The sequence below is a fragment of the Seriola lalandi genome, unplaced genomic scaffold (assembly GCF_002814215.2).
Source record: "Seriola lalandi dorsalis isolate HSWRI2012SDOR001 ecotype SW California unplaced genomic scaffold, Sedor1 jcf7180002054907, whole genome shotgun sequence".
Classification (NCBI taxonomy): Eukaryota; Metazoa; Chordata; class Actinopteri; order Carangiformes; family Carangidae; genus Seriola; species Seriola lalandi.
The window spans coordinates 1,033,657-1,059,859 of NW_019525459.1; the positions used below are offsets into that span (position 1 = coordinate 1,033,657).

The 26,203-nt window shown below is 41.1% G+C and overlaps 2 protein-coding genes across 3 annotated transcripts in view; one reads left to right on the forward strand and one right to left on the reverse strand.

Moving 5' to 3' along the window:
- vps8 (VPS8 subunit of CORVET complex) overlaps positions 1–26,203 on the forward strand; it is an 81,609-nt gene that overhangs the window by 6,936 nt on the left and 48,470 nt on the right. The window contains exons 3-15 of one of the 2 annotated variants that reach the window (XM_023430538.2): positions 3,154–3,284; positions 3,457–3,553; positions 3,686–3,718; positions 5,302–5,356; positions 12,885–13,009; positions 13,919–14,005; positions 14,173–14,240; positions 15,747–15,900; positions 15,989–16,048; positions 16,727–16,834; positions 23,713–23,793; positions 24,204–24,374; positions 25,155–25,229. In XM_023430538.2, the coding sequence (XP_023286306.1) occupies positions 3,154–3,284; positions 3,457–3,553; positions 3,686–3,718; positions 5,302–5,356; positions 12,885–13,009; positions 13,919–14,005; positions 14,173–14,240; positions 15,747–15,900; positions 15,989–16,048; positions 16,727–16,834; positions 23,713–23,793; positions 24,204–24,374; positions 25,155–25,229 (1,245 nt within the window). The remainder of the gene's footprint in view (positions 1–3,153; positions 3,285–3,456; positions 3,554–3,685; positions 3,719–5,301; positions 5,357–12,884; positions 13,010–13,918; positions 14,006–14,172; positions 14,241–15,746; positions 15,901–15,988; positions 16,049–16,726; positions 16,835–23,712; positions 23,794–24,203; positions 24,375–25,154; positions 25,230–26,203) is intronic. The other variant, XM_087169684.1, reaches the window with a different exon arrangement.
- On the reverse strand, positions 6,068–9,215 carry LOC111672944 (DELTA-stichotoxin-Hmg2b-like). The gene is made up of 3 exons (XM_023430540.2): positions 8,896–9,215; positions 7,602–7,705; positions 6,068–6,678 (listed from the first exon to the last, which is right to left on the reverse strand). The coding sequence occupies exons 2-3, from the start codon at positions 7,667–7,669 to the stop codon at positions 6,252–6,254; spliced, it is 495 nt and encodes a 164-aa protein (XP_023286308.1). The 5' UTR covers positions 7,670–7,705; positions 8,896–9,215; the 3' UTR covers positions 6,068–6,251.

A 26,203-nucleotide genomic window follows, 5' to 3' on the forward strand; every position in this document is an offset into this window, starting at 1 on the left:
TCCCAACAGCCGTTTTCGGTACGTTACTTTCGCTGACCAATTAACGTTTATAAACAATACCACATATAACGGAACCGGGACCATAAACTACGACACAACATATTCACCCCTCACTTATACAATTCTAACTCTCCCTTCTTACCTGTAAAGAGCAAACATATACTTTTATTATCACCATTCGCCACACACACGCACAGTGATTTCGGACTCAAGTGTGTGCTCTCGTTCTCGGAACGTGTCCACGCGAGACTTCCCTTGTCCCTGAACACACACAGTGTAGCGAACGCGCTCATCCTGCTGGTCGGAGTTAGACACATACTGCTACATTCATATACATTTTTCAAACAATAAACAAACCTTTTCTTACCATAAAACACAGACAATTTTAACCACACTCTGAACCTGAGCTGTACCAAACGGAAACCATGTCAAACATGCAAACAATAACAATAATAATGTAAGTATATTAACCCACTGATGGCTCTGTATGCCACATTTAACATGGTTTTCACACATAAAAAGTGAAAGAAAAATTCAAAAACTGGTCTGAAGCTCATCCACTCTTACTTCCTGATTGAGAAATCTGGATCAGGCCTTGCCCACCACCTGTTTGCTCCAGGTTGACAGGTGAAAGAGCAGAAAGTATCAAGATGGTTAGAGGAGAAAACATCAGAGAGACTACATGTTTGAGCCTTAGTCAGATCTAGACTCAGATGAGGAGTCTGTTGAGACTAGCAGATGTATCTGTTAGTAACTGTTATTACCAATGAGCTACTGGACACATGAACTTCCCATAGTGGATAAATAAAGTATCTATCCATCTATCCATCCATCCATCCATCCATCCATCCATCCATCCATCCACCCATCCATCCACCCACCCATCCATCCATCAGCACGATTGTCGTATTTAGCATCTCTTACTTGTTTATGTTGTTTGTTAGCTTGTAACTGGCAGTGGCTGACACAGTGTTAGTGGTTATGCTAATGCTAACTCTGGCTCTCTGTACTGACAAGGTTTCATGTTTATTTAGCCCTGCCCCTCATCCCCACAAGTTGACAGGATTGGTTCCTTAAATACTCAGTCATGGTGTTGACTGATTATTTCACCCATCATATGTCTTGTATTATATAACTAGAATAACCACCTTGTGATTGTATGCCTCTACCACTGAGACTACTTTCAGTCAGTTTTAGTTTCAGTTTCATAATTTCTGTGTGACATCTTGAATAATGGCTAAAAAGTGTTTTCTGAGGTCACCATGACCTTAACCTTTGACCCTTGAACACCAAAGTCTAATCAGTTCGTTCTTTAGTCCAAGTAGACATTTTTGCAAAATTTGAAGGGATTCCCTTGAAGAGTTAAGGAGATGTTGCATTCACAAGATCAAGATCATGTTTTGTGAGGACACTATCACCTTGACCTTTGACTTTTAGCCACCAAAATCTAATCAGTTCATCCTTGAGTCTTGTGAATGTTTGTGCCAAATTTGAAAAGTTCCTTCAGAGCGTTATAGAGATATTGAGTGTTTTGTGAGGTCACCGTAGCCTTCAACTTTGACCTTTGACCTTTGATCAACAAAATCTAATCAGTTCATCCTTGAGTCCAAGTGAATATTTGTGCCAAATTTGAAGTTTCCTTCACTGCAACTGAGTGTCGGGGACCAAGCAGTCAAAAGACAAGCGAGCACAGGTTCACTTTTCAAAAGAAGAGTTTTATTTCACCAACAACACGTCCAAAAATACAAATGAATGAAAATACGCAACTTTAGTAAATAACTGGGCCCTTAAAAGAGGTCAACCAAACAGAAATATACTCAAAAAATACTGCAAACAAAACACAACCTTAACTCAACCAACGGACCTAACAAAATGAGACAGAAGGGAAACATATACTGTATACTGGCGGATCAGCCCATTAGAAACAAAAAGGGGGAAAACAACACAAGCAGTAACTAAACCTAATACCCAGAAATAACATTTCTCCCCCAGGGTCTAAATTTGGTTCCGGGGTAATTGATCGACCCTCAAAAAAGTCCCTGGTTGGGAGGTAGTACTTTCCAAAGGTTCAGGAACTTTGGGGGGTGTGGTCTGCAGTGCTGAACATTTCTGACTAGTGGAGTACTTGCTGCATTTTATTTCACCTGCGATGTTTAAAAGTCCGCAGTGAGCGAGTGAGCAAACACATTTTCCACACCGTATAACAGGTCTGGGAGAAGGTTAAAAAAAAAAACTGAAACAGGACTTCAAAAAAAATAAAGGACTACAACAACTGAAGTGGCTAGGGTTGCCACCCGTCACATATAGTACGGGATTGTCCCGTATTTGAAAATAAAATGCTGCCCACGACCATGACCTTTGACCTATGACCCCCTAATCGGTTCATCCTCGAGCCCTAGTGAATGTTGGTGCCAAATTTGATATTGTGTCCATGAGAATGGGAGGGACGGACAACCCGAAAACAATATGCCTCCGGCATAAAAACACCATATGGATGTTGACAAGGTTAAACACTCTATTTTCATCAGAGGGGTCTTTAAAAATTGAAAACCTTTAAAAGAATCGCACTGTCCACACAAAACCATACGTGCTGTAACGACACACCACTTCAGTCAGAAGTACTAAATGAGCCCTGAAAGATGGACCAGTCTATGCAGTTATAGCACCAGTGCATAACAAACACTACGCTCACTCCACATGCGTTTACTCTTTGTCTTTTTGAAGCATAGTCCTGTATGTGGGGGCAGATGTAGACCCTTGAATGGGACTGTAGCAGAATCAGTGGTAGGAGCAGCAGGAAGTGATGGTGCTGTGCTGTGTTTATTGGATTTAACTTGTGGTTTGAAATACTTTGAGATGAAAAGATCAACAGGTGGAATATAACAGACGGGTTGGTGATCCCTGATTATTACTGTGTTTAAAAACTACAGATGATGCCTTTAACTTTGATGATCCTGTAAGACATTGATTTATTTTCTTGGTCATGTTATTGATGTGGTTATTGTCATACAGTCACACAGTATCACCGTGATACTACCCTCATCATCCTCACATCACTTCAATGTCAGTTTGAAAACAGCCGAAACTGACAAATTCAATGATCTGACATGAACCTTACAGCTGAGGTGTGTTTATAATCCTGTGTGTCTGCAGCTGGAGGATGAGGAGGAGCCATTCGTGTTGGAGGACACCTGTGTGCTCAGCACGGACAACATGGATGCTCACTCCTGTGACACGTCCTCTCTGGCCAGCTCTGACAGTGGAGACCCAACACACCTTAAACGGCATGCACACACACACGCACGCACGCACGCACGCACGCACGCACGCACGCACGCACAGTAACTGTGCAGACCTCATTGTCTTTGTATGTACAAGGTAGTAAAATGGAAAATCTCTTCTGTGTGTGTGTTTTGTGTGTGTGTTCATGTGTCTCTGTGTGTGTGACGTGTAAAGAAAACGGAGGACAGTGGATCTGAACACCACAGTTCATGGGTCTGTTCTTCGACACAGTCTTTTGAAAGGAATCTCTGCTCAGATCGTCTCTGCTGCTGTAAGTCTCTCTCGCTCACTCACTCACTCACACACACACACACACACACACACACACACACACACACACACACACACACACACACACACAGTTTGTGTTCCATCATAATGAAAATCTGTGTCTCCCTCTCAGGACAAAGTGGACGCAGGACTGCCGACTGCTATAGTGAGTATAATTTATTTAGCTAGAGTATTTATTTATTTAGCTGTGAATCAGCTGTGAATAAACTAAGCACAGAGAGGTGACATTACTCTGTATGTGATATAATGGCTGAACCTGTGTGACCTCATGATGCATGCAGTTCAATTTCTTTGCAGTTCATAAAAGTGTCTATAAACACTGAAGCTGCTGTTGTAATGTTGCTGTTATCAGCAGATGATAGTTGACATGCAGACAGGAACAGGAGGATGTTGCAGATATTAGATTAGATTAGATTAACTTTATTAATCCCACAACTGGGAAATTCATTTACCACAGCAGAAAAGTAAACATCTATAGAATAAACATCTATGGAAATATACAACAAAAATATACCAAATATACACTAATAAATACAATATACACAATACACACGATATGTACATGAAAAAGTGCAAGTTTGCACATGGTCAGGAAGAGCAGGAGTTGTGGAGTCTGACAGCTGCTGGAATGAAGGACGTTGTGATCTGAGTGTCCCAGCGGGGGAGGGGGGATGAGGTGTATGCATTTCTGATATTAGCATACAACAAGTCCAAAGTTTTATTCCTGTCCGCCCGTACCAGTTGAAATCCGTCCAGTGTGACTTGTGAGTCGGGAGAAAGTTCACTCAGCCACGTCTCGGTGAAGCACATGATGCTACACTCGCGAAACTCTCTCTGAAGCCGGGTTAGCGCAGTAAGCTCTTCCATCTTGTTTGGGTGTAATCTCACGTTCCCCATGACGACAGACGGTAAACATGGTTTATACCGTTTTTTCCGCTGTCTGCGCTTCACTCCAGCTCTACAGCCTCTCCTCCTTCTCCGGATCTCCACAGGGATATCTGGCCGCCCAGCATAGTGAAGGGGTGTGTGGGATATAGCTAACAGCTGGTCCCGAGTGTAAACAATGGGTCCGTGGTAGAGTGAGTCTCCCGACGTTGCATCAAAAAGTTCAAAAAATAGCAAGAGGCAAAAACACGACTGTAAAAGTATAAACACCCATAGTTACACTTGCTTAAAGTGGCGGTGTAGTACGAGAAGAAATCACAATAAGTGGTAAAAGAAAAAAATCACACTAAAGAGTAAAAAAGAGTAAAAGAGTACAGAGCTGCTGTGGCAGGCTGCCACTCATGCGGCGCCATGGCAACAGATACAGGCCATAACCATTAGTTCACCTGTGTATTCTAAACTAATGGGTTTTAATTTTATCTCTATGATAACTTCTATCAACTACAAACAAAACTGCAGAGCTGTTTTATACAACAGAAAATTTAAGACATCATACATAGCTGCAACAGTGTTCACACCCAGCTTTATTCTTGGCTGTTAAAACAGGAAATATAGAGGAGAGAGAAGGTGAGGGTGCACACCTGTGTGAGAGGTCATCGCAGTTTATAAACTACCAACAGCTGCTGGTATTATTTAGTATCTGTTGTATGATGTTGACACACAGGTGTGTCTGTGGACACCTGTGTGGTGGAGACAGGAAGTGTGATGTGGTTTTCAGGTGTTTGTTTCTGTCCTCTCCTGACTTCCTCTAATCAAACTTAAGTTGTATATCTTTGTGTTCAGACAGTGTCTGGTGTGATTGCTGTGGGGACGTCTCATGGTCTGGCTCTGGTCTTTGGTGAGTCTGAACCTGATAACCATCTTTACATGTAAAGTGATGGAAAAGATATTTAAAACTTTTTACAGTATAGATGAATCATAAACAGAGCAGCTTGAACTGAACTTGAAGTGTAATTATACTATGTTATATTACCAGTTACTTTGAATTAAAATAAGTTGTTATAGACTGCTGGTTTAACTAGTTACAGATAGAAACTGTTTCCTGTTCATACATTTTGCATCATCACACACACTCATCCACAGACTCAGACTGACCATAGACATGCTAACTCTTCTGCCCTCTACTGTTTGTCCCTCTCACATACACCTGAACACAGGTTTACTGTATCATTAATAACAAGAGAAAGGCCTCCCTTCAACATCAAGATTTTCACAGAGGGGTTTATTTTGGGACTGTGTGGTTCAACCGCTCACTTCATTACATATGAATCATGTCTAGTCATGAACTTGTATTTTGATAGAGGTTGAGAGCAGATCCAGTCTGACGTCCTCTGTCAAATGTTATAAGATACATCCCTGTAAAGAAGCAGGTTATGTTCTTAATGCAGAGATAAAACTGAACTGCTGCACTAATGTTAATGCAGACTATATGTGTGCTGTAAATAGTGGTTAGAAGTAAGATGAATGTTGGGTGGTAAAATGTGAGGACATTAGGGATGTGAAGGAGTCACAGATGTTTATCTGGAATAAATACTCTGGACAAAGAGGACATGATCTAATGGACACATCAGTCTTTATTTGTAGGACATCAGTTCACACTGTGATGACCAGTACCTATGGACATTGATTAATAAGCAGCATTCAGACTGTTACCAACTCTGTCAGTTGATTGAGCTTATTGATACTTTTAAAAGGCTTAGTGTGATCATGTACTAACAGTTGGACTGAATACATTAATACATGCCAGTGTCACTGATGTTTACCCTCAGGACCGCTTCCCCTGAGTCTGACATGGAGCCACTGACAATAACATAGTCTCCTTCATAAGAAATGCAGGAGCCGTCAGCTTTTGCTCTCACAAAGTTGTTTTCATTTCCGTTGTACATGATATCATAGAGGTTGTAGTCGCAGTTGTTCCCTCTGTCAAAGATTCCCACGGCAAACCAGTTGGAGTAGAGGTTCCGGTCATAGGGCACGGAGAACATGACAGCCATGACGTGGCTGTAGTCGTTCAGGTCGGCATTAAAGAGGTCATAGGTGAAGACGCCGACAGCTCCAGTCGCAGCACCAGTGGTCTTGTTGAACATCGCACTGACAAAGGAGCAGGGACCCACCATGGGTGGTAGAGGGACCTCACAGCAGCCACTCTCAGTGAAAACCCTAAGGACAGAGACAGCATATTAGAATCCAACCAGAGGGTTTACATTCACCAGGGGTCACCTGAATCCAACCACATGGAGTCAGAACATCAGTTACTAATATCACATGACTATTATAACACCACATGTCCAAAAGTATGTGGACACCTGAACAGTCCAGCCCCCTCATATGTGATGTGTTAACCTGCCCTTTTTGCCTACAAGAGCATCATTGATGTCAACCAGTCCCAATCCAGTTCACTCCAAGATCTTGGATGGGGTCTGCCAGACCACTGAACTCAAAGACCACTTAGTCTGACTGTTCCCTGAATCTGGCCCTGACCCTGAGCCTAACACATGTGGGTGTCCACTTTGTATCTTTCCAAACTTAACCTCTGTGTACATGTTTCTCATGTGGCCATTGATCTTTATATCAATTCTTCTTCTTCCCTGTCATAAAAACTAAATAGGTCTGTGAAGCTTCTCAGTATTCCAGGTCAGGGTTTTCTTAAATCTGAGGGCCCTCTTCAAGTTTCCTTTTCTTCAACTGGCATATTCTTCTTTAATGTTAACCTGGTCTGTCCAGACTGTAGATTCCTGCCTACACAGCTGGATACTACAGTTTGTGGGTTGTTGGCTTTATATTTATCTATGTACTGAAAGAAACGGTGAACAATGAGCAGACACATGTTCCTGACATTCTCCTTCTCTTTAATATCTGACTGTTGTGGTTTTAGTAAAAATGCAAATACAGGACAAATTCGTCAAAATGTGCTGTTTGCTTTTTTTTTTTGTGGTGATGCTTTCATCTTAATGGACTTCTCTCTCATGTCTTTTGTTGTTGTTGTTGTACTGGGCATGTTGGACATGATTATTCAAATTTCTAAACCATAACTATTGGGTTTAAAGCTGTAGAAGAAGATGAGTAGAAAAGCAACAGGTAACCTTGGGTTGGCCAGGGTGTAGCAGCTAGAGCTGTTGTTAATCTCAACAGAGCAGTTACGATGAGGCATTGTGGAGCGCTGTGGGGGAGGGGGGGCAGCTGTGAACTGGAGACAAGACAGAATCAGTTCAGTTAGTGCAGCATCAGTTACTGATGTGTGTCAGACCAGGCCTCACTGTGAGATCATCTGACTAAAGTCTGAGCTTTTCTACATCACTTCAGGATGTAGAGAAAAAAACATAGGTGTAAATCACAGTGAGTTTGTGTTGATCATCAGGCTGAGTACTAAACCACCAGTCTCTAATAAAAACATTGGACAAACAGTAGAGGTGGTTGGAATTACCTGTACTGTCATAGGTCACATGGTAAATGTATGTTCACACTAAACTAATTCATGAGTACACCAACAGAGTCCTGGCACCACCCAGTGACTCTTTAACACAAATACTATTCTCATTAGGTAGAAGGTGACTCTGCTACTAACACATGTAACCACTGATAAGAACTAACTTGCCTATGTAGCTCAATGTTATTACTGAGACTAGTGTACATCTACTCCTCATTTCCAACAGTGCAAAGGGTGGAAAATGACTTATTTTATTTTTCTTATGTGGCCTCTGGTGTCATACAGTGCATCATCTACACTGTAGATGATGCACTGTATGACACTATATGACACTGTATGACTCCTGTAGATTCTACAGGCACTTCAGAAACTAGGGGCCTCATTTATAACCTTTGATTACACACGAAACAGAACCTGTCAGACGTGTATCACATCCCACACAAAAGTCATCTCCCAAGATCACATCAAACATCATTGAAGAACTGCAGAACAGGGTGTCAGTAGTTTTTATATTTTCTAATACAGTGCATTCACCAGAGTATGATTTTAGTTTTCATACAGTGTTTCTGTGTAAAACCGCTGCAGTGAACACAACTGTGCAGCTGTCAGTCACAGAGACACTGGAGACACAAAATAAAATTTGATGGTTTTCTGTGACTGAAATAAAAATGCTGAAGTTGACCAAGTGTGAGTTTTAATCACATTTAGTCAATTTCGTTATTTTTATTTCATTTTTATTTTTATTTTACTACAAATAAATCTGAAATTAGCCAACACAATTACAATAGATCGACTAATAGGTTGACTGATGAGAAGTGGTGTAGAAAATCTGCAGACGAGTAAAGAAAGAAAATATGTAAAACAGTTTAAACAGTATCAGCAGCATCAGCTTGCACTAGTAAAGACAAGCTGTGAACAGTCAGTAAGCATGTGAATATAGGAGAACTCACCTTCTTCTGCTCAGCAAAGGTAAAAAGTCTGAAGCTGTTTAAGCTGAGACTGCTGGTCCAGGTTTCAGATGTGGTTCTGAGTCACACTGCATATGAAACAGTGGGTTTTTATTGACTCAGGTAATCAAGACCTTTAGGCACCAGTTCACTCCCTCCTTATCTGTCCTGTATCAGTTGCTCACTCACCTTACCGGACCTGGCCACTGCCTTATCACCATGAAAGGAGTGGATTAGACTGATTACATCAGCCTATGCTTTTGTTTGGACTTTTTAAAATGGGCATCCATTCTTTGTACAGGGCAGGACATGAGGAGGGTAAGTACTCACTGGTGTGTCATGTTCACAGGGTAACACCAAAGCAGAGGGGATAAGGAGGATCAACACTGACCATGAATGAGACTGGTGAACAGTGGTTTTAGTAAGATGGCTACTTTTTAGAAATTAACAATCAAACCAACAGCAGGAATCTCAACAGTTCCTCATTTCAGAGACGTGCAAACAGTGAATGAGTGTTTACACAAGCACAGTTCAGAAATACATTACCTACTGTGTGCACAAGCGCAAACATTAGTGTATGTCAGATAATAAGGTTGATTTGATCCCTTCGGACTGTGGCCATATGCCAGTGGACTGAATTCAGTTAGTGTGCTGGTTTTAGTTTAACAGGAAGAAAAGTGTTAAATGAGCCTCTAAAGAGTTCAAACCTCTTAAAAGAGGAATTATTTTAAGTTTTAATCACTGCATAACGGACAGATGAACTGTATTTAGCAGGTGTTTGCAGCAGTCACAGTGGTAATATGATAAAATAACAGTTAATGTAGAAACAGTTTAAGAGGCAAAAGGAGCAGTACCAGTTACAGTAACAAGGACAGTAACTGCCGTGCCAACAGTAGTTTTATTACTTGTGTTAATGTTATGAGCTGTAAGCAGCAGTACTAACAATAACAACATAAGTCTGTGTAACAGAGTGTGTATCAGCAGTCATAACAGTCATGTGAGGAGTCTCTGCAGTAATAGTCTCACTGATTGTTTGAACTGGAACAGAGAAGGTGTCAGAGCTGTGAACCAGCAGCATGAATACAGTGGAGGTGAAGAAGGGGGGTGAACCAGGTCCTGAGGACCAGGATCTGTAATCAGAGAACCACACTGCAGCTTTGTGAGTGATCAACAGAGACACATACTTCATACCGCGTGTACCAGTCAGTCTAGACATGCATGATTCTGCTGTTATTCAACGGGTCCCTGTACTGATCCTGGATCAAGACTCGGTGAACAACCGTAAAATCTGTGATACAGTCAGAATAATTAAACGGCTAACAACATATGTTAGGTAAGAGTTTTCATCAGGCCAGCAGCTGAAAGTCATTTCAACAGAGAAATGTAGACAAAAAGTGTTTATAGGAGGGATGCCAGGGTGAAATTGGTCAGGGGGCCAGATTTTTTTCAAGTGAGACCTCAGCGGGCCGAATTACACTTTCGGATTGAAAAGACCAAACACTGACTCAACATCACTGTTTGAAATTATTCATTAAGGCCTACACATCAAAAAGAAATTGCATTGGCACCACAATAGCCTCACAATGAGGCCTACAATTACATAGAAGCCTAAAGCAAGTTACAGTACCCTCTCAAAACGTTACATTGTCCTATCCATGCTAGGGCTGTCAAAATTGCTCAAAAATGACGTTCGAATATTCCCTCTAAAAAACACACATATTCAAACTATTTGAATATCTATTTGCGCATTTTTCAATGACGCGCATCACATCAATACCAGGACAAACTAATACAACGAGACATAACTACTGTATAGGTAGGCTAGTTTATTTAAGTTTAAACATATTTGACAACATATTACCTTCATAAAAATAACATGAACTAATGGCCAAGACCGCAGAGCTCTCTCTCTCTCTCTCTCTCTCTCTATAAAACATAAAACATTAGATTTAAATAAAAATAAAACATTAGATTTAAAAAATTTAATAAAAAAAAATAAAAATAAAACATTAAATAAAAAAAAAAAAAAGCTCTCCCATATCAACCCACGGGCCGGATGTGATGTTCAATCGGTCCGGGTCCAGCCCGCGGGCCATAACCATGGCATCCCTGGTTTATAGCATGTTTTATAGTATTACTGTAATTTCGAGGGGTAAATGTGAAAACATGCAAAGAACTGCTCATTTCCACAGATATAAAATGATTCTGAAGTTTTGACTGTGATGTGTTTGGGGTTTGACTGTGGTTTAACTGGGGCTGACCCATGTCTCTTTATACTGTACTGCTGACAATGATGCCCGGGCAGGAAAAGGTATGACCATCCTGTTGTTCATGTTGTGTTCAGCCTGACTCTGAGACGCCATGTCCATTTTGTTTTGGCTGAGCTGGTCTGGTGCATGCTTTGTTCTTTGATTTCTGCAGTTGTTAATGAAGGGTCCAAGCTCAATGGGGCTGCCGACCATGCACGCAAGGTAGCGTGGTTCCCAGTGAACCCTATAATATTTATAAAGATTTGTATTTATTTATTTATTTGTTTTTCCGTTGAAAAAGTTTTGGCTTCTAACTCCCACATAGTACATCACACATTCAAAAATATTTAAATATTTATATGGGTGTGTTCAGTGAAAGTAGCTGAATCTTGTGGTTTAGGCCACACCCATTTGTGTTTTAAAATGTTTTCACAAAATCATAAAATATGCAAAACCTACTTTTATGAACTCCTCCTAGGCCTCCAGCCCAATCGGCACGAAACTTTGCAGTTAGAATCTATAGACAATGATGACAAAAATTTATGAAAGGATTTTCATTTCTCCAAGAAATGCGAAAGTTACATCGGAACAACTTTGTGTAGCTAGCAGTCAAAATGGGATGCATATCTTTGGGAAAATACTTTCTACTGATGCAGAGGATAGCTACAAAATTTGGTGCTAATCGGCCACTAGGAGGTGCCACAATAAGAAAGTTTTATATCTCGCAATAGGCTGCATGAATTTGTACGAAATTTGGTGTTCTAGATCAATATTCTTTCCTTAGTCCATGAATTCGGTAATGATTGAATAAAGTTGCGTGGCCTATTATGGAAAATCAAAATTTGTCCATGTTCACCCTCCAAACTTCAAAAATTCATAATAAAACACCCTTAGGTACTACAGAGTTTTGTTCTGCTTATTCACTGAATTGTGACAAATGTTTGCCTAATTGCAACCTGTGGCCAATATTAAGTCTGTCACTCAACAATAATCAAAATACGCGGATCAATTCACATCAATATATCTATATGCTTTGTTTTAAATGCTGCTATTTTGGCCTATAACCCCCACATAGTACATTACACATACAAAAAGCTTATATGGACATGTTCAATAAAAGGAGCTGAATCTCGTGATTTAAGCCACACCCATTTGTGCCAATAAAATTTTTTCACAAAATCATCAAAGATGGACTAGGGGGCGCCACATACCTGATAAGTGCATGGATTCTTATTTAATTTGGTGGACATGATCTATGTTCGTTACTCCATGGTTAAAATTTGGTAATGATTCATTAAAGTGGTCATGGCCTATCACGGAAAATCATAATTCCTTCACATTTCACCTTCCAAACTCCTAAAATTCAACATTAATCACTTGTATATCATATAGACCTAAACTCTTTCCAATATGCAGCTGAGTATGGCAAGAGTTTTCCTCAGACTTGCCTTGCACCATAGGACCTGCAGTGGTCTGACTTGCCTGGCCTCGACGGGTGGCAAGGGGACATTTGGACCCTGTTCATACCTGCTTGCAGGTCAAATTTTTATTGTGTTTGCGTTGTTGCCGGTGTGTGGTGTTTTTGTATTGATGTTGTTTGATTCTGTTTTTCAACTCTTAAACTTGAGGACTGGGAAAACCTTGATCTCTTTTAAACTAATTTTACCCTCCATACTTTTTCTAAGTCTGTACCCCTGCATAGTTAACTGTCCTTTTCATCCTCCTCCTCCTCCTCCTCTTAAGATACCAACCAGGCCCTGCGGCTCTGTTTGGGTACCAAGATGACGGGGGCTGAGTTTGGAGCTGTGTCCGCTCTCAGCATCAACCACGACTGCTCACGACTTCTCTGTGGGTTTGCCAAAGGACAGGTACAGTCTACTGAGACACACACAAACACAAGCTCATTTATCCAGCAGGGTGGATACAGGACCCTGATTAATCTAACAAAGGTGAAAAGAAGCAAAACAAACAACAAACACCAGAAAGTATCATCATGTTGTGATGACTGTAGCTAATGTTACTACCCACCAACATCTTTATCAGGGGTTTGCAGTTAAAATTCAAAGAGATCCAGTTAGACAACATTTCAACACAGGGTTGGAGGTGGTGGAGGGGAGGTAGGGTGCAGAGGGTGGAGGGGGTGGAGTCGACGCTGCAGCTGCACATCAGTACAGTCTTGGTATCCACTGTGTTTATGATGAGTCTATGTGGTTGTAGTTGTTGGAATCTCACACTATGATGGCTGTATGTAGACAAACTAACTTATTGTCCTCATCTGAAACTCCTAAAGGAGTTTTAAATCGAAAAAAAAAACCAAACAAAAACAAAACAACTTGATTATTTGTCTGGGAAGACGTTTCACCTCTCATCCAAGAGGCTTCATCAGTTCATGTACGCATCTGACCAGGCTGGGACTGGTCCTGCCTGACAAATAATCAAGTCCAGGTGTTTTTTCGATTTAAAACTCCTTTAGGATACTATGACCTGGACAAATGAGAATATGCACAGCCTCATCTGAAACTGTAACTGTAGGTTGTTATGATTATGGTAGGAGCTTGTAGTTGAGCTCAAGTCACGTTAACTGAGCTGGATTCAACAGACTCATCCTCTCCTCACTGTATTTAAACTGTGATATGATTGTTTATGTAACTTGAGACAAATATAATGAACAAACCTATCAGCTGTCTGTCTGTCTGTCTCTCTTTCTCTGTCTGACTGTCTCTCTCTCTGTCTATCTCTGTCTGTCTGTCTGTCTCTCTCTTCCTCTCTCTCTATAGATTACCATGTGGGATCTAGCCAATGGGAAACTTCTGAGGACTATCAGTGATGCTCACCCTCCAGGGACAGCCATATTACATGTGAAGGTATACACACATACACACACACACACACACACACACACACACACACACACACACACACACGCAGCTGTATGGTGTACTCATACATGACCATAACAGACCTGATTCACTCTTTGTTACATCACTGATCATGTTCACCTGGGTTCTGTGCCTCTGTTGTTGTTGTGTAGTTCACAGATGACCCAACTCTTGCCGTGTGTAATGACAGTGGAGGATCAGTGTTCGAGTTGGCCTTCAGGTAAATGACTCACTTTACATCAACAATAATGAACCTAATAGATAAAAGATACATAGAAATATACCAAAGTCAATTTAGAGACAAGTTTGATGAGAGCAACTGTGTGATACATGACATTTACAGTGAGTATTGACAGATGAGTTCTCCTCTTAACTGGTTTACTTCCTGTTTAATAGTGACGATGTCTGATTGATCTGTGACTAAATACCTGAAACCTGACAGATAAAGTGTATTTAACCAGAGCAGTAACTAACATGAGACACACAGTGAGACAGTCCATAGTGAGCCAGTTCACAGTGAGTGAGACAGGGAGACAGTTCACAGTGAGACAGTCCAGTTCACAGTGAGACGTGAGACAGTTCACAGTGAAGTATATAATTTTCTAAATCTGTTCCAGTTTTATTTGGCTTGATGAACAGGCCTAGTGTCCACTACAAAGGACAATGTCCACAGCAGAGGACTGTGTGTTTGAAAAGGTTTGACATGTTTTCCTGTGGTTCTTGTCTTTAACTTGAGCAGCAGCATCTAAAACATCAGCTTTGTTTTAAAGTATATATTTTTTGGGGGCTTTTGCACCTTTATTGGACAGTATAGTAGAGAGAGACAGGAAATGGGGAGGCAGAGAGAGGGGGAATGGCATGCAGCAAGGGCCGTCCGATGCGGGACTCGAACCGGGGCCAACTGCAGCGAGGAGTGTAGCCTCTACGCCTGCTTAGACCACTACGCCACACGACGGCCCCATCAGCTTTGTTTCAAACACTGTTTATGACTTGTCACCTGAACACTCTCCCCTTGACTTGTCATCTTGTCATGAAATGGGACACAGTTCCGTTCTCTCAAGTGGGCGCTGTCCCCCAACCCCTCCCTTGCAAGGCAACTGGAATGAAATATGACAGTAGCTAATATAAAAATCTATCCCTGTCTAGACTTACCTCTCTGCATCCTTTAGGAAAGAAAAGACAGATATTTTTTTCATGTTATTACAGCCTGTTGCTCCACAAAGCTCGGGCATTTTAACACTTATTTATGGATTTCTTGTCCCTGCCAAAAGAATACAACAATAATTACAACACGGATACAGTACAAATCTGCACCTTTTTTGCCGCTGCTTTTATCTACTAACGGCATCTGATCAGCCCAGTACAAAGTCATGTCAGTTTAATAGGCTAATACTCTGTTTTAGCAATTGATAAGCAATGAAACAAGTTTAATCCATGGTTTCATGTATAAGTACCTCAATCCAAAAATAACTCTGGTCCATTTAAATATCTAGTTATTGGTTGGTTAAGGATGTCGGCAGTTGACAGATCTCACGGGAGTATGGCACTCAGACAGAGGTAGGTCTCAGATAAAGTAAATTTTTTCCTGATCTGCTCATCCGAAAAATGTCATTTTGATGTCAGAATGCGTTTCGGTTTGTCTACTGTCTCTGCTATGGCCTTCATATGTGAAGTTGAGTTGTTCCTTCCTCTGTGATTGTGTTAATGTTTTCGTCTTTGTTTCCAGGAGGGTGATGGGGATGCGATCCTGTGACTCTCGGTGTCTCTTCAGTGGCTCTAAAGGGGAGGTCTGCTGTATTGAACCACTGCGTGCTCCTCCAGACATCAGAGACCATCCCATCACACACTACTCATTGCTGGCTATGGCCTCTCTCACTAAAGTACACAAACACAGACAGCTCACAGTGCAGCCTCCACCAAACTCTGTGTAAAGTTTGTAAAATTTTTTCTTTTGGTTTGTTTCTCCAGATTCTGGTCATTGGACTAAAGCCCTCCCTGAAAGTCTGGATGACCTTTCCCCACAGTAAGGTCTGTACTGTTTGACTTGTTAAACAATGACAAGGTTCAGGTTGTGTTTGTTACTGTATCAGTTAGTTTAAAACCCTCTTATCAAAGCTGTGGCTAGAGAGTAAAACACTGATTCATAATGATGAGCAGTTAAAATATCAGACAGAAACATGTCAGTGTGTGTGGTCAGGTCAATAGTTTTAAATCTTCTTCAGCTGAGGTTATGGAGGATGGTGGAGGTCCTGTTGTGACACTGTCATTCACAACATGGAAGCAGGAGAGGATCAGGTCAAAAAACAACAAAACCCTTTTGTTGTGAATCAGTAAATAAACTGGACCAGTTTCTACCCTCTCACCACTCTGTCCTTACATCTAGTGACTTCTTCCTCACTAACAGCTGAACTTCTCTATGATGACTGAAAATGTCTGATACTGAGGTTTAACATGTGCGAGGCACAGTGGATATTTTCATTCATTAGACTCAGGTGAAGGTGGTTTCAGGTGAAGCTACCTTAGCAGTTACCTTAGTTTATGTTCATGTCAGCTGTCCAACAATGTAGTACCACACAGAAGCAGAGTGTTCAGCCTTAATAACAGTGAGCATTTGGGATATTGAGGTTAATTAAGAGGTTAATTATTCACCTGATGTAATGTGATGTAATATGATGTGATTTGATGTGCTATGTTCTCTCTTTCTAGTCTGACCCGTCCAGTGTTCCTCAGCTGGCCTGGCAGTTTGTTCCTGTCCAGAAGACAGTCAACCCAGTCCTGGCATTCTGTAAAGGAGACACAGTCCACTTCCTCCTGGTATCTTTCAGTTTGTTATAATGCTGCTGTCTGACCTTGGACATTGTTTTCAGTTGATATAAAACCAGTTGTATTTATGAGCGGTTTTCTGTCTTTACCACCGAGAACCTCATTCACGTGGGGGTGAATATAAGTAATATAAAATCATTTCTGCAGTTTAATCAGTTTCAGTATCAGTGTGCTCTCACTCACAGTCTTTAGCTTTAAGATCTGAAATGTGTGTCTGCAGCCTCACGTGTAAACACAGGTTTAATGACTGCCAGAATGAGGTGACAGGTGGTCATCATTATGTAGTCTGATTCTTGGTCCAGTTCAGGTCCCAGTTTACATCCCAGCCTCTCCACATGGCATTTCTCTACATAGAAAAAATTTTAATTTGTTGTATCACAGTTTAATACACAAACTGTGTTTGTTTATGTCACTGAGCTGAAATCAACCAGTTTAACAGAAACTGATACAGTACTGATGTCCAACATGACTGAAGCTCTGCCTGGTCTTTATCACTGTACTGACACATCCAGCTGCACGGATCACTAATACATACATGATGACAGAGGTTTTAATATTTTATTATAATATATGTTTAATATATTATTATCCTGCATACTTATTTGTGTTATTCATCTTCCGTAATGAAATTTCGTGGTGTAACTAGTCCCGCAGACAATATATATACAGTATATCTATGCGTGCGGCTCGATCGGGGATCGTGTGCTATAATTGTTCTTATCGATTTGAGTAATCATGCCGACGTAAATGCCTATAAAAGCTGCGTCATACTTCAGCGTAGAAAAATTTTTGAAACGTTAAACGGGTCACAAGACTTGAGACTGTTTTGGGTTAAATCGGTTTTTGGTAACTATTACGGTTTACACAAAATCAGTTTACGTTTTGTATAAGCTTTTGACCATTTCAGATTTTATAATGGGTGTGTATTGGACGGAAACTGACTTACTTTGTTCTTTTATCTGAGAACATTGTTACACAGTGATTTACTTCTACTGATGTCTTTTCACCAATAGTAGTGATGCCATTCACTTGTTGAAATGCTGACATCAGTGTGGTGTCCCATCACCAGTCAGTTTATTGCTGCTCTGTCTGAACACAATTTTGTTGCTGTTGGATCCATTTATTTGTTTATTGTTGTTTATAGGTTACGTCAGGCCATATCACGGGTGGTAGTGTCAGTGGTAGGTGGTAATGGTTGGTGGAGTCTATATGTGACATGGGTGCTACAGACCAGGTAATGGCATGGGTGACGATTGCACGGTTTTTTACCGCTTACACGCCAGACACAGGAAGCTAAGGCCAGCCATCACATCAAATTTCACCTTTGCAATAGAAAGTACTGCTACCCGAACTCTTTAATAAATGAGAACTTAATCTAACAGTAAACATTGCCTGGACCTCCATTCTTTGAAGCGCGTTAGACCAAGGTGTTCTCCCGCACCGAGCTGGGTCGCTTAAATCAGGTCGGGATAGTCACCACATAAACCGGCATCACTTGGAGCACACACACTTAAGGCCGTTTGTTGTCTTCTCAATTAATGTGGAAGCATCCCAACAGGAAAGAAAAGTTACGATCGCTGACACCGATTAACATAAATCAAAAGACGTCCCCGGTTAGTGCATACACATGTGTTGATGTGTGATCGCTTGTTGGAAGCAGCGATGCCTTGTGTATGCGGCAGTGGGCCGCTTTTAGGATTGTGGTGTGTTGCATTAAAGTCCTTATCGGCTGTACCGACTTTCAATGGACTCATGAAAACCGAAAGTAAGAGATTATCGCTCAACCCTTGATGTGTCTACGAATGTATTGTTTGGAGAAGTTGCAAGTGCACAGGTTGTGCGCAAGCCCTCGACATGGCACAGCACCTGTGTCTTACTTACGGCTTCTCTTAAAATAACAACATAGATATGTGGAAAATGAATGATATGCACCATGTTACTGTTGAAACTCAGTCCACAGAAATGCAATGTCATGACACTAAATTAAAAAACAATAAAACCTACTCTTCAAGCAGAAGAAGTCATTCTCATATATCATCTGCTTCTAGTATTTCCCCTGCACATGTAAAAGCAAAGGCAGTGAAAGCAGCTTTGATGGAACAAGCTGTTGCTCTGCAAAGGAGACGTGAACTACAGACACAAGAGGAGAAACTCAGACAAGAAAGAAACAAGCTGAGGAAAATAAAGGAGCAACTGGAGCTTGATACACAAATAGCTGCTGCTTCTACAAGACTGTCAGTCCTCGAAGGCAGTGATGTTGGAGGAAAAGCCAATTCAAATGGGATGAATTCCTATGTCAGCAAAGGACCTAAGGGGCAAAGACTTGAATTCAATCCAAATGCAAATGAGTTTGTGCCCAAAGGGAGCAACCCAACTTCGGATCAAGGCTCAAAAGTGTCACAGGTTTTATCTACACACAATGGGAATCCAAAAGTGAATACACAAGTACAACATCATGTGTAAATGATCAAGGGCAAAATGTCTTTAGAAAGAACACTTTGGCAATGAACACAGAATTGCAACAGCATATGTACAGTTGTGGTCAAAAGTTTACATACACTTGTAAAGAACATAATGTCATGGCTCTCTTGAGTTTCCTGTTATTTCTACAAGTCTGATTTTTCTCTGATAGAGTGATTGGAACAGATAATTCTTTGTCACAAAAAACATTCATGAAATTTGGTTCTTTTATGACTTTATTATGGGTTAACAGAAAAAGTGACAAAATCTGCTGGGTCAAAAATATACATACAGCAGTGCTAATATTTGGTTACATGTCCCTTGGCCATTTTCACTTCAATTAGGCGCTTTTGGTAGCCATCCACAAGTTTCTGGCAAGCTTCTCGTTGAATCTTTGACCACTCCTCTTGACAGAATTGGTGCAGTTCAGTTAAATTTGATGGCTTTATGACATGGACTTGTTTCTTCAGCATTGTCCACATGTTCTCAATGGGATTTAAGTCAGGACTTTGGGAAGGCCATTCTAAAACCCTAATTCTAGCCTGATTTATTCCATTACTACTTTTGATGTGTGTTTGGGGTCATTGTCCTGTTGGAACACCCAACTGCGCCCAAGATCCAACCTTCGGGCTGATGATTTTAGGTTATCTTGAAGAATTTGAAGGTAATCCTCCTTCTTCATTATCCCATTTACTCTCTGTAAAGCACCAGTTCCATTGGCAGCAAAACAGCCCCACAGCATAATACTACCACCACCGTGCTTGACGGTAGGCATGGTGTACTTGGGGTTAAAGGCCTCACCTTTTCTCCTCCAAACATATTGCTGGGCATTGTGGCCAAACAGCTCGACTTTTGTTTCATCTGACCACAGAACTTCCCTCCAGAAGGTCTTATCTTTGTCCATGTGATCAGCAGCAAACTTCAGTCGAGCCTTAAGGTGGCGCTTTTGGAGCAAGGGCTTCCTTCTTGCACGGCAGCCTCTCAGTCCATGGAGATGCAAAACACGCTTGACTGTGGACACTGGCACCTGTGTTCCAGCAGCTTCTAATTCTTGGCAGATCTGCTTTTTGGTGGTTCTCGGTTGACTCTTCACCCTCCTGACCAATTTTCTCTCAGCAGCAGGTGATAGCTTGCGTTTTCTTCCTGATCGTGGCAGTGACAAAACAGTGCCATGCACTTTATACTTACAAACAATTGTTTGCACTGTTGCTCTTGGGACCTGCAGCTGCTTTGAAATAGCTCCAAGTGACTTTCCTGACTTGTTCAAGTCAATGATTCGCTTTTTCAGCTCCATGCTGAGCTCCTTTGACTTTCCCATTGTAGCGTTTGTGGGCGTTTGTATCCAATGAGCCCTATTTATATGGCCTCAGAGAAGTCACCAGCTGTAGTGACTCATAATCACTCACAAGAAGTTAAGAGGCCATGCTATGAAGCTCATTTCATTGACACAACTTTCTAAGTCACCAAAATTGCTAATTCATATTGCTGTATGTATATTTTTGACCCAGCAGATTTTGTCACTTTTTCTGTTAACCCATAATAAAGTCACAAAAGAACCAAACTTCATGAATGTTTTTTGTGACAAAGAAGTATCTGTTCCAATCACTCTATCAGAGAAAAATCAGAGTTGTAGAAATAACTGGAAACTCAAGAGAGCCATGACATTATGTTCTTTACAAGTGTATGTAAACTTTTGACCACAAATGTAGATAAAGCATTTGGATGGCCTGTTATTAAAGCAGAGGATGTTCAGGCACTGCAGGAATTTGCATTATTTCTAAGAGGTTGCTGCAACGCTATGACAGAAATACAATACAGGAGGAGATGATTGTTCCATCAAATATGAGGCATGTTGTAATGAAGTGGCCATACAAGTTGCGGGAAAGATGGCGGTCTAAAGTCTGTGAGATACAAGAACAACGAGGCTACAGGGATACATTTCCAGATATGGTAAACTTTCTGGAGAATCAAGTCAAGATCCTGTCTCATCCACTTTTTGGTAATATATCAGATGCACGACCAAGCACATTAATAAAGGCTGTAAGTAGGAGCAAACTGCTACCTAGAAGTAACAACAAAGGAAGCAGCTTTGCAACAACCATTGCTGCTACCGACCATACTTTAACTCCTAAGCCCACAGTGCACGAGATGCTGAAGCAGCCCAAAGGGTCTAAAGAGTTGTCTTTAGAATCCTGTCTTTATTGTGAAGAATCACATCCTTTACTTAGATGTTCAAAGTTAAATAAAGTTTCTCAAAAGGGGAAAATTGAATTCCTGAAAGGAAAAGGAATTTGTTTTGGATGCTTGAAGGTTGGCCACATGAGCAAGGAATGCAGAAATTGTCTGACCTGTGATGAATGTAATTTAAAACATCCAACTGTTCTCCATGTCCATAACAAAGTGATCAAATCGCAGGAAATACAGGTCAATAGTGCATTTGTCTCTCTTCAAGCATGTGGTCTTACTGGGGCCAGAGACGAAGACCACCCGTTCTATTGTGCCAGTACATGTGAAATTTAAGAAAGGAAATAAGGTGCTGCAGACCTATGTCTTCTTAGACCTTGGAAGTACAGCAACCTTTTGTACCAACCATTTCACGAAGAAGCTGAATCTACAGGGTACAAAGACCAAAATTCTGCTGTGCACTATGGGCCAAATCCTTAAAGCACTGGAGGTATTCATATTGGAAGATCATCAATTCATGGAGCTCCCAGATACATTTACACAGGATTTTCCCTGTCTCAAAGCACAACATCCCTACTCAGCGAGATATTGTAAAATGTGAATATCTGAAAGATATCAGGATGCCAGAATTGGACGCTGATGTTGAAATTTTGATTGGGACTGATGCACCAAAACTCATGGAACCCTGGGAAATAATCAACAGCCAAGGTGATGGACCTTACACCATGAGGACTCTATTGGGGTGGGTCATCAACGGTCCTTTGAGGGGCAGTAGTGGTTGTTGTCAGAGAAGCTGCTCAACCGTCTATGCCAATAGGATATCCATCGTTAAACTAGAGGAGCTGTTGGTCTCTCAGTATAATCAAGATTTCAATGAGAAGTTATTGGAGGAGAAGCAGTACATGACAAGGGAGGATTTGAGGTTCATGGAGATGTTGGACAAGTCTACATAAAATAAAGATAAAATCCTAACGATACCCACCCATCCCTACAGCTGGTTAATGTCTGACTTTGGAAGGATGAGCACATCACAGTTCAAATCCCTTCACTCTAAGTCTTGTTTAACCAGTGTTATTTTGTGATTATTATTTTTTATAGCGCACAGTGAGATCAGTCACAAGCATGTGAAAGATTACTTGATGTAATTGTTGTCTATTCATTAGTAGACAGAGCTTTTTTTTAATATCTTTTGTCCTTGTAGCTGATAAATACTCTCAAAGTTGTAAAGTTGTCTGCTGCCACCTGAGAATTTACACTGAATAAGTGTTTGAGAAAATGTTTAGGCCTGAATCTGGGATTATTGATCATGCCAGCATGTCATTTAGATTTTCTGGAGGAAAATTAATTGTTTAGATTGTTTAGATAGATTGATGTAAAGATAGTCGTTAGTGACAGCCCTAGTTCTTTGCGTGTGTGTACATGTCTTTCTATAATTATGGGGACAGATTTAGTTAACAAACATTATTGTGAGGTCATTTTGGCCGGCCCTGACAACTTCAACCTTTTTAAAGGTTAAGCTTATGTAGTTTCTAACACCATGCACACACACACACATTGACAGACACACAAACCATCTCCACCTTTGGATATTAACTGTATATGTGTCTCAATGTGGTAACACAAGCTTTTTGGAGGCTCTATGGTAGACAGCTCTACTTCCACACACAACAATACACACATTGCAATACACGCACATTGACAGACACACACAAGTGCCCAAGTGCAGTTCCTGCCCAAACTTTCACACAACTGGCTAGTTAGACTGATTAACTCAGGGCATTTTTTACTGTTGTCCATGTTGGTCTGTTCTAGCAGGAGAAATCACAGTAGCTTTATTGCAGATCAACTTTTGTTAAGGCATGTACATGTGTGTATACATGTCTTGCTATGGTTGTGGGGACAAATTTAGGTTCAAAACCATCATTGTGAGGTCACTTTGGCCAGTCCTTGTAGTTTCAAAGAGCTTTTTGATGGATACCTGCAGAGACTGAGGTCAGAGTTAGGATAATTCTCTATAACATGAATGAAATTCAAAGTAACTTCCTCTGTAGAGATTGAAATATGTGTGATGGATACGCACAAAGCAGCAGACACAGAAAAATTTCTTCAGGAATTTTCTAGTTTTTAATTAATATTTCCCTGGTGCTTCACAGTGCATATTGGGAGAAATTATGTCAGCGGTCTGCAGTGTTTGAATGTTCTCCTCTGTTCTGCTGGTTATTCAGGTGAAGAAGGAGGAGTCGGGGACCATTCATGTCATCAAGCAAAGACAGCTCCACCTCAGCTGTGACATCATCAGCCTGAGTGTAAGTACCTGACTCTAGCAACCCCCCTTACACACTAACTCTGTCCATTAGGGCTCAGGACTGTCCCACTGTATACTCAGCGTTTGAGGGCTCACCATCTCCCATGGTCCACCAACCAGACTGTGGATATTCTTCTCTGAGACTTTAAAATCGATCTGGAACTGGGATTTGGACAGGTAAACAGCAGGCCCTGAAGATTCCTAGTATTTAGCACCTTTCAACCTGAGCTGGTTGGAAAATGAGGCAAGTTCCTTAACCCTAACCCTAACCCTTTCAGTGTCTTGTGTTTTCTTTGATGTCTGCCATGCAGGCTTTTCTCAGTCCTACCTGGCCGAGGTGTGAAAAAATGCAAATATTTGCTGTAGTGCACAGTCGGTGACTTGTTCTTTCATGTCTCTGTGTCTCTGCAGTGGATTAACAGTCGCACACTGGTCCTGGTGGACAGCCATGAAAAACTGCACATTGTGGACCGTCCCAGTCAGGAGGTTTTGGAGACTCTGGACTTGGAGCAGGTGCAACTGGTCTATAACAGCCGACATTTCAAATCGCTGGCCACTGGAGGGAATGTCTCCCAGGCTCTGGTGAGGGATTAGCTGATCGGGGACAGGATCAGAGGTTGTGTAACAGTCTTCACTTTAAAGTGACAGTGATATTGAACTGGATGGAAAGATACGAGAAGATATGAAGATAAATTACTTGTGAGTTTGGCAGCAGTGTTGGGCTGAGATGACGAGTTGAAGCTTGAGTTTAGCCTTTTAGACAGTCCAGTCCAGGTCCTATACTGTGGTAAATTGTCCCTTGAAAAAGAAGCACGCGACACGTACTGTATATATTGAATCTGCACGATTAATACATTCACATACAGACTTGAGCATCCAACATGCCGCAGGGCAGATGGCTAAATCGGCTCACACATACACACCTGAGCCCAAGGCCCCGGAGGTACTCTTCCTCGCTCCTTGAAAGCTCATGAACACGTCAACTCTGTATCCACAGTGTCCCCTAGCGGTTCCATATGCTCAACACATTAACACATTTTAATGCTGTCCCATTACAACATATACTTTCCAAAAAAAGTCCAAAAAGTTCCAATAGCTGTGAGACCAGAGGATCTAAACTACGATCTGGGGCATCATTAATGAGACTGAAAACTCCAGTGTGACACTTTGCTGAGGTTGATTTCCATCCTGCACTCACTTATTCCCTCTTCACACTTTCTTTCTTCACCATGCTGTCTCTCCCATTCACTCACTACCTGGCTTGACCACCAGGCTCTGTCAGTCTATCTGATACTGAAACCTTCACGTATGAACTTGTTCCACTTGTCTTCCTGGAAGTTTAACAGTGTGTCTGTGTTTCAGGCTTTAGTTGGAGAAAAGGCCTGTTACCAGTCCGTCTCAAGCTACGCAGGACAGATCGTCTATCTGGGCACCAAGGTACTGTGTGCGTCTCCTCATTGACCAATCATCAATTACACAGACACATAGACAGAAAAAAAAGGTTGCTTTCCCACCCACCCAGAAAAGAGGGGAAAGAAAATTCTACAGTGCAGATAGTAAAACATAAGAGACAATAAGGCAGCAATGGCATCTCCTCAAGAGAGGTCTTTAGTTATTCACAGATGGTTTGTTATGGTGGTGTCAGTGATGTTCCTTTGTACTGTAGATAAGGCTGTCAGATTTTCATAAGGTTGTTGTATCCTTTTCTTAGGCTATATGTGATCTCAAGAGGAATACAACTATTCATGTCTGACATCCATCTATCAATGAGGAGAGGGGAATCAGAATTCCATGTCACTGCTATGCATTTCCTGGCCACACACAGAGCAATCTTCATAAATTTAATTTGGGGACCAGTTAAGAATTTGTTGATTTCTGTAAAATTCCCCAGTAAGCAAAGTTCAGGATCTAATGAGACGGTAACTCCAGTGATCTTGGTCAAGGTTTCACAGAAGTCATGCTAGAAGGGTCTCACCTTAGTACAGAGCCAGGTACAGTGTAGGAAAGAGCCAACCTCTATACCACATCTGAAGCATATTTCTGATAATTCCGGTTTGGATTTATGTAATTTCTGTAGGGTGAGGTATAGCTGATGAAGAAAGTTATAATGAACTAGTCTATACCTGGCATTAATAGGAGCTGAAAGACTATCTTGGCATAAATCTGACCAGAGCTCTTCATCAATCGTTATGTTCAAATCCGATTCACTGAGGTAGGTCATCTTCAGTTCTACTAAGCAACGGGAGGTGATTAAGTTTGTAAAAATTTTTAAGGTCATTATGTACAATTATTCCCAGGTATTTTATCCCATTCGGAACCCACTTAGTTTGTAGATATTCATTATAATCAAAACTTGTTAGTGGAATAATTTAACTTTTTTCCCAGTTTACCTTGTATCCTGAAATAATACC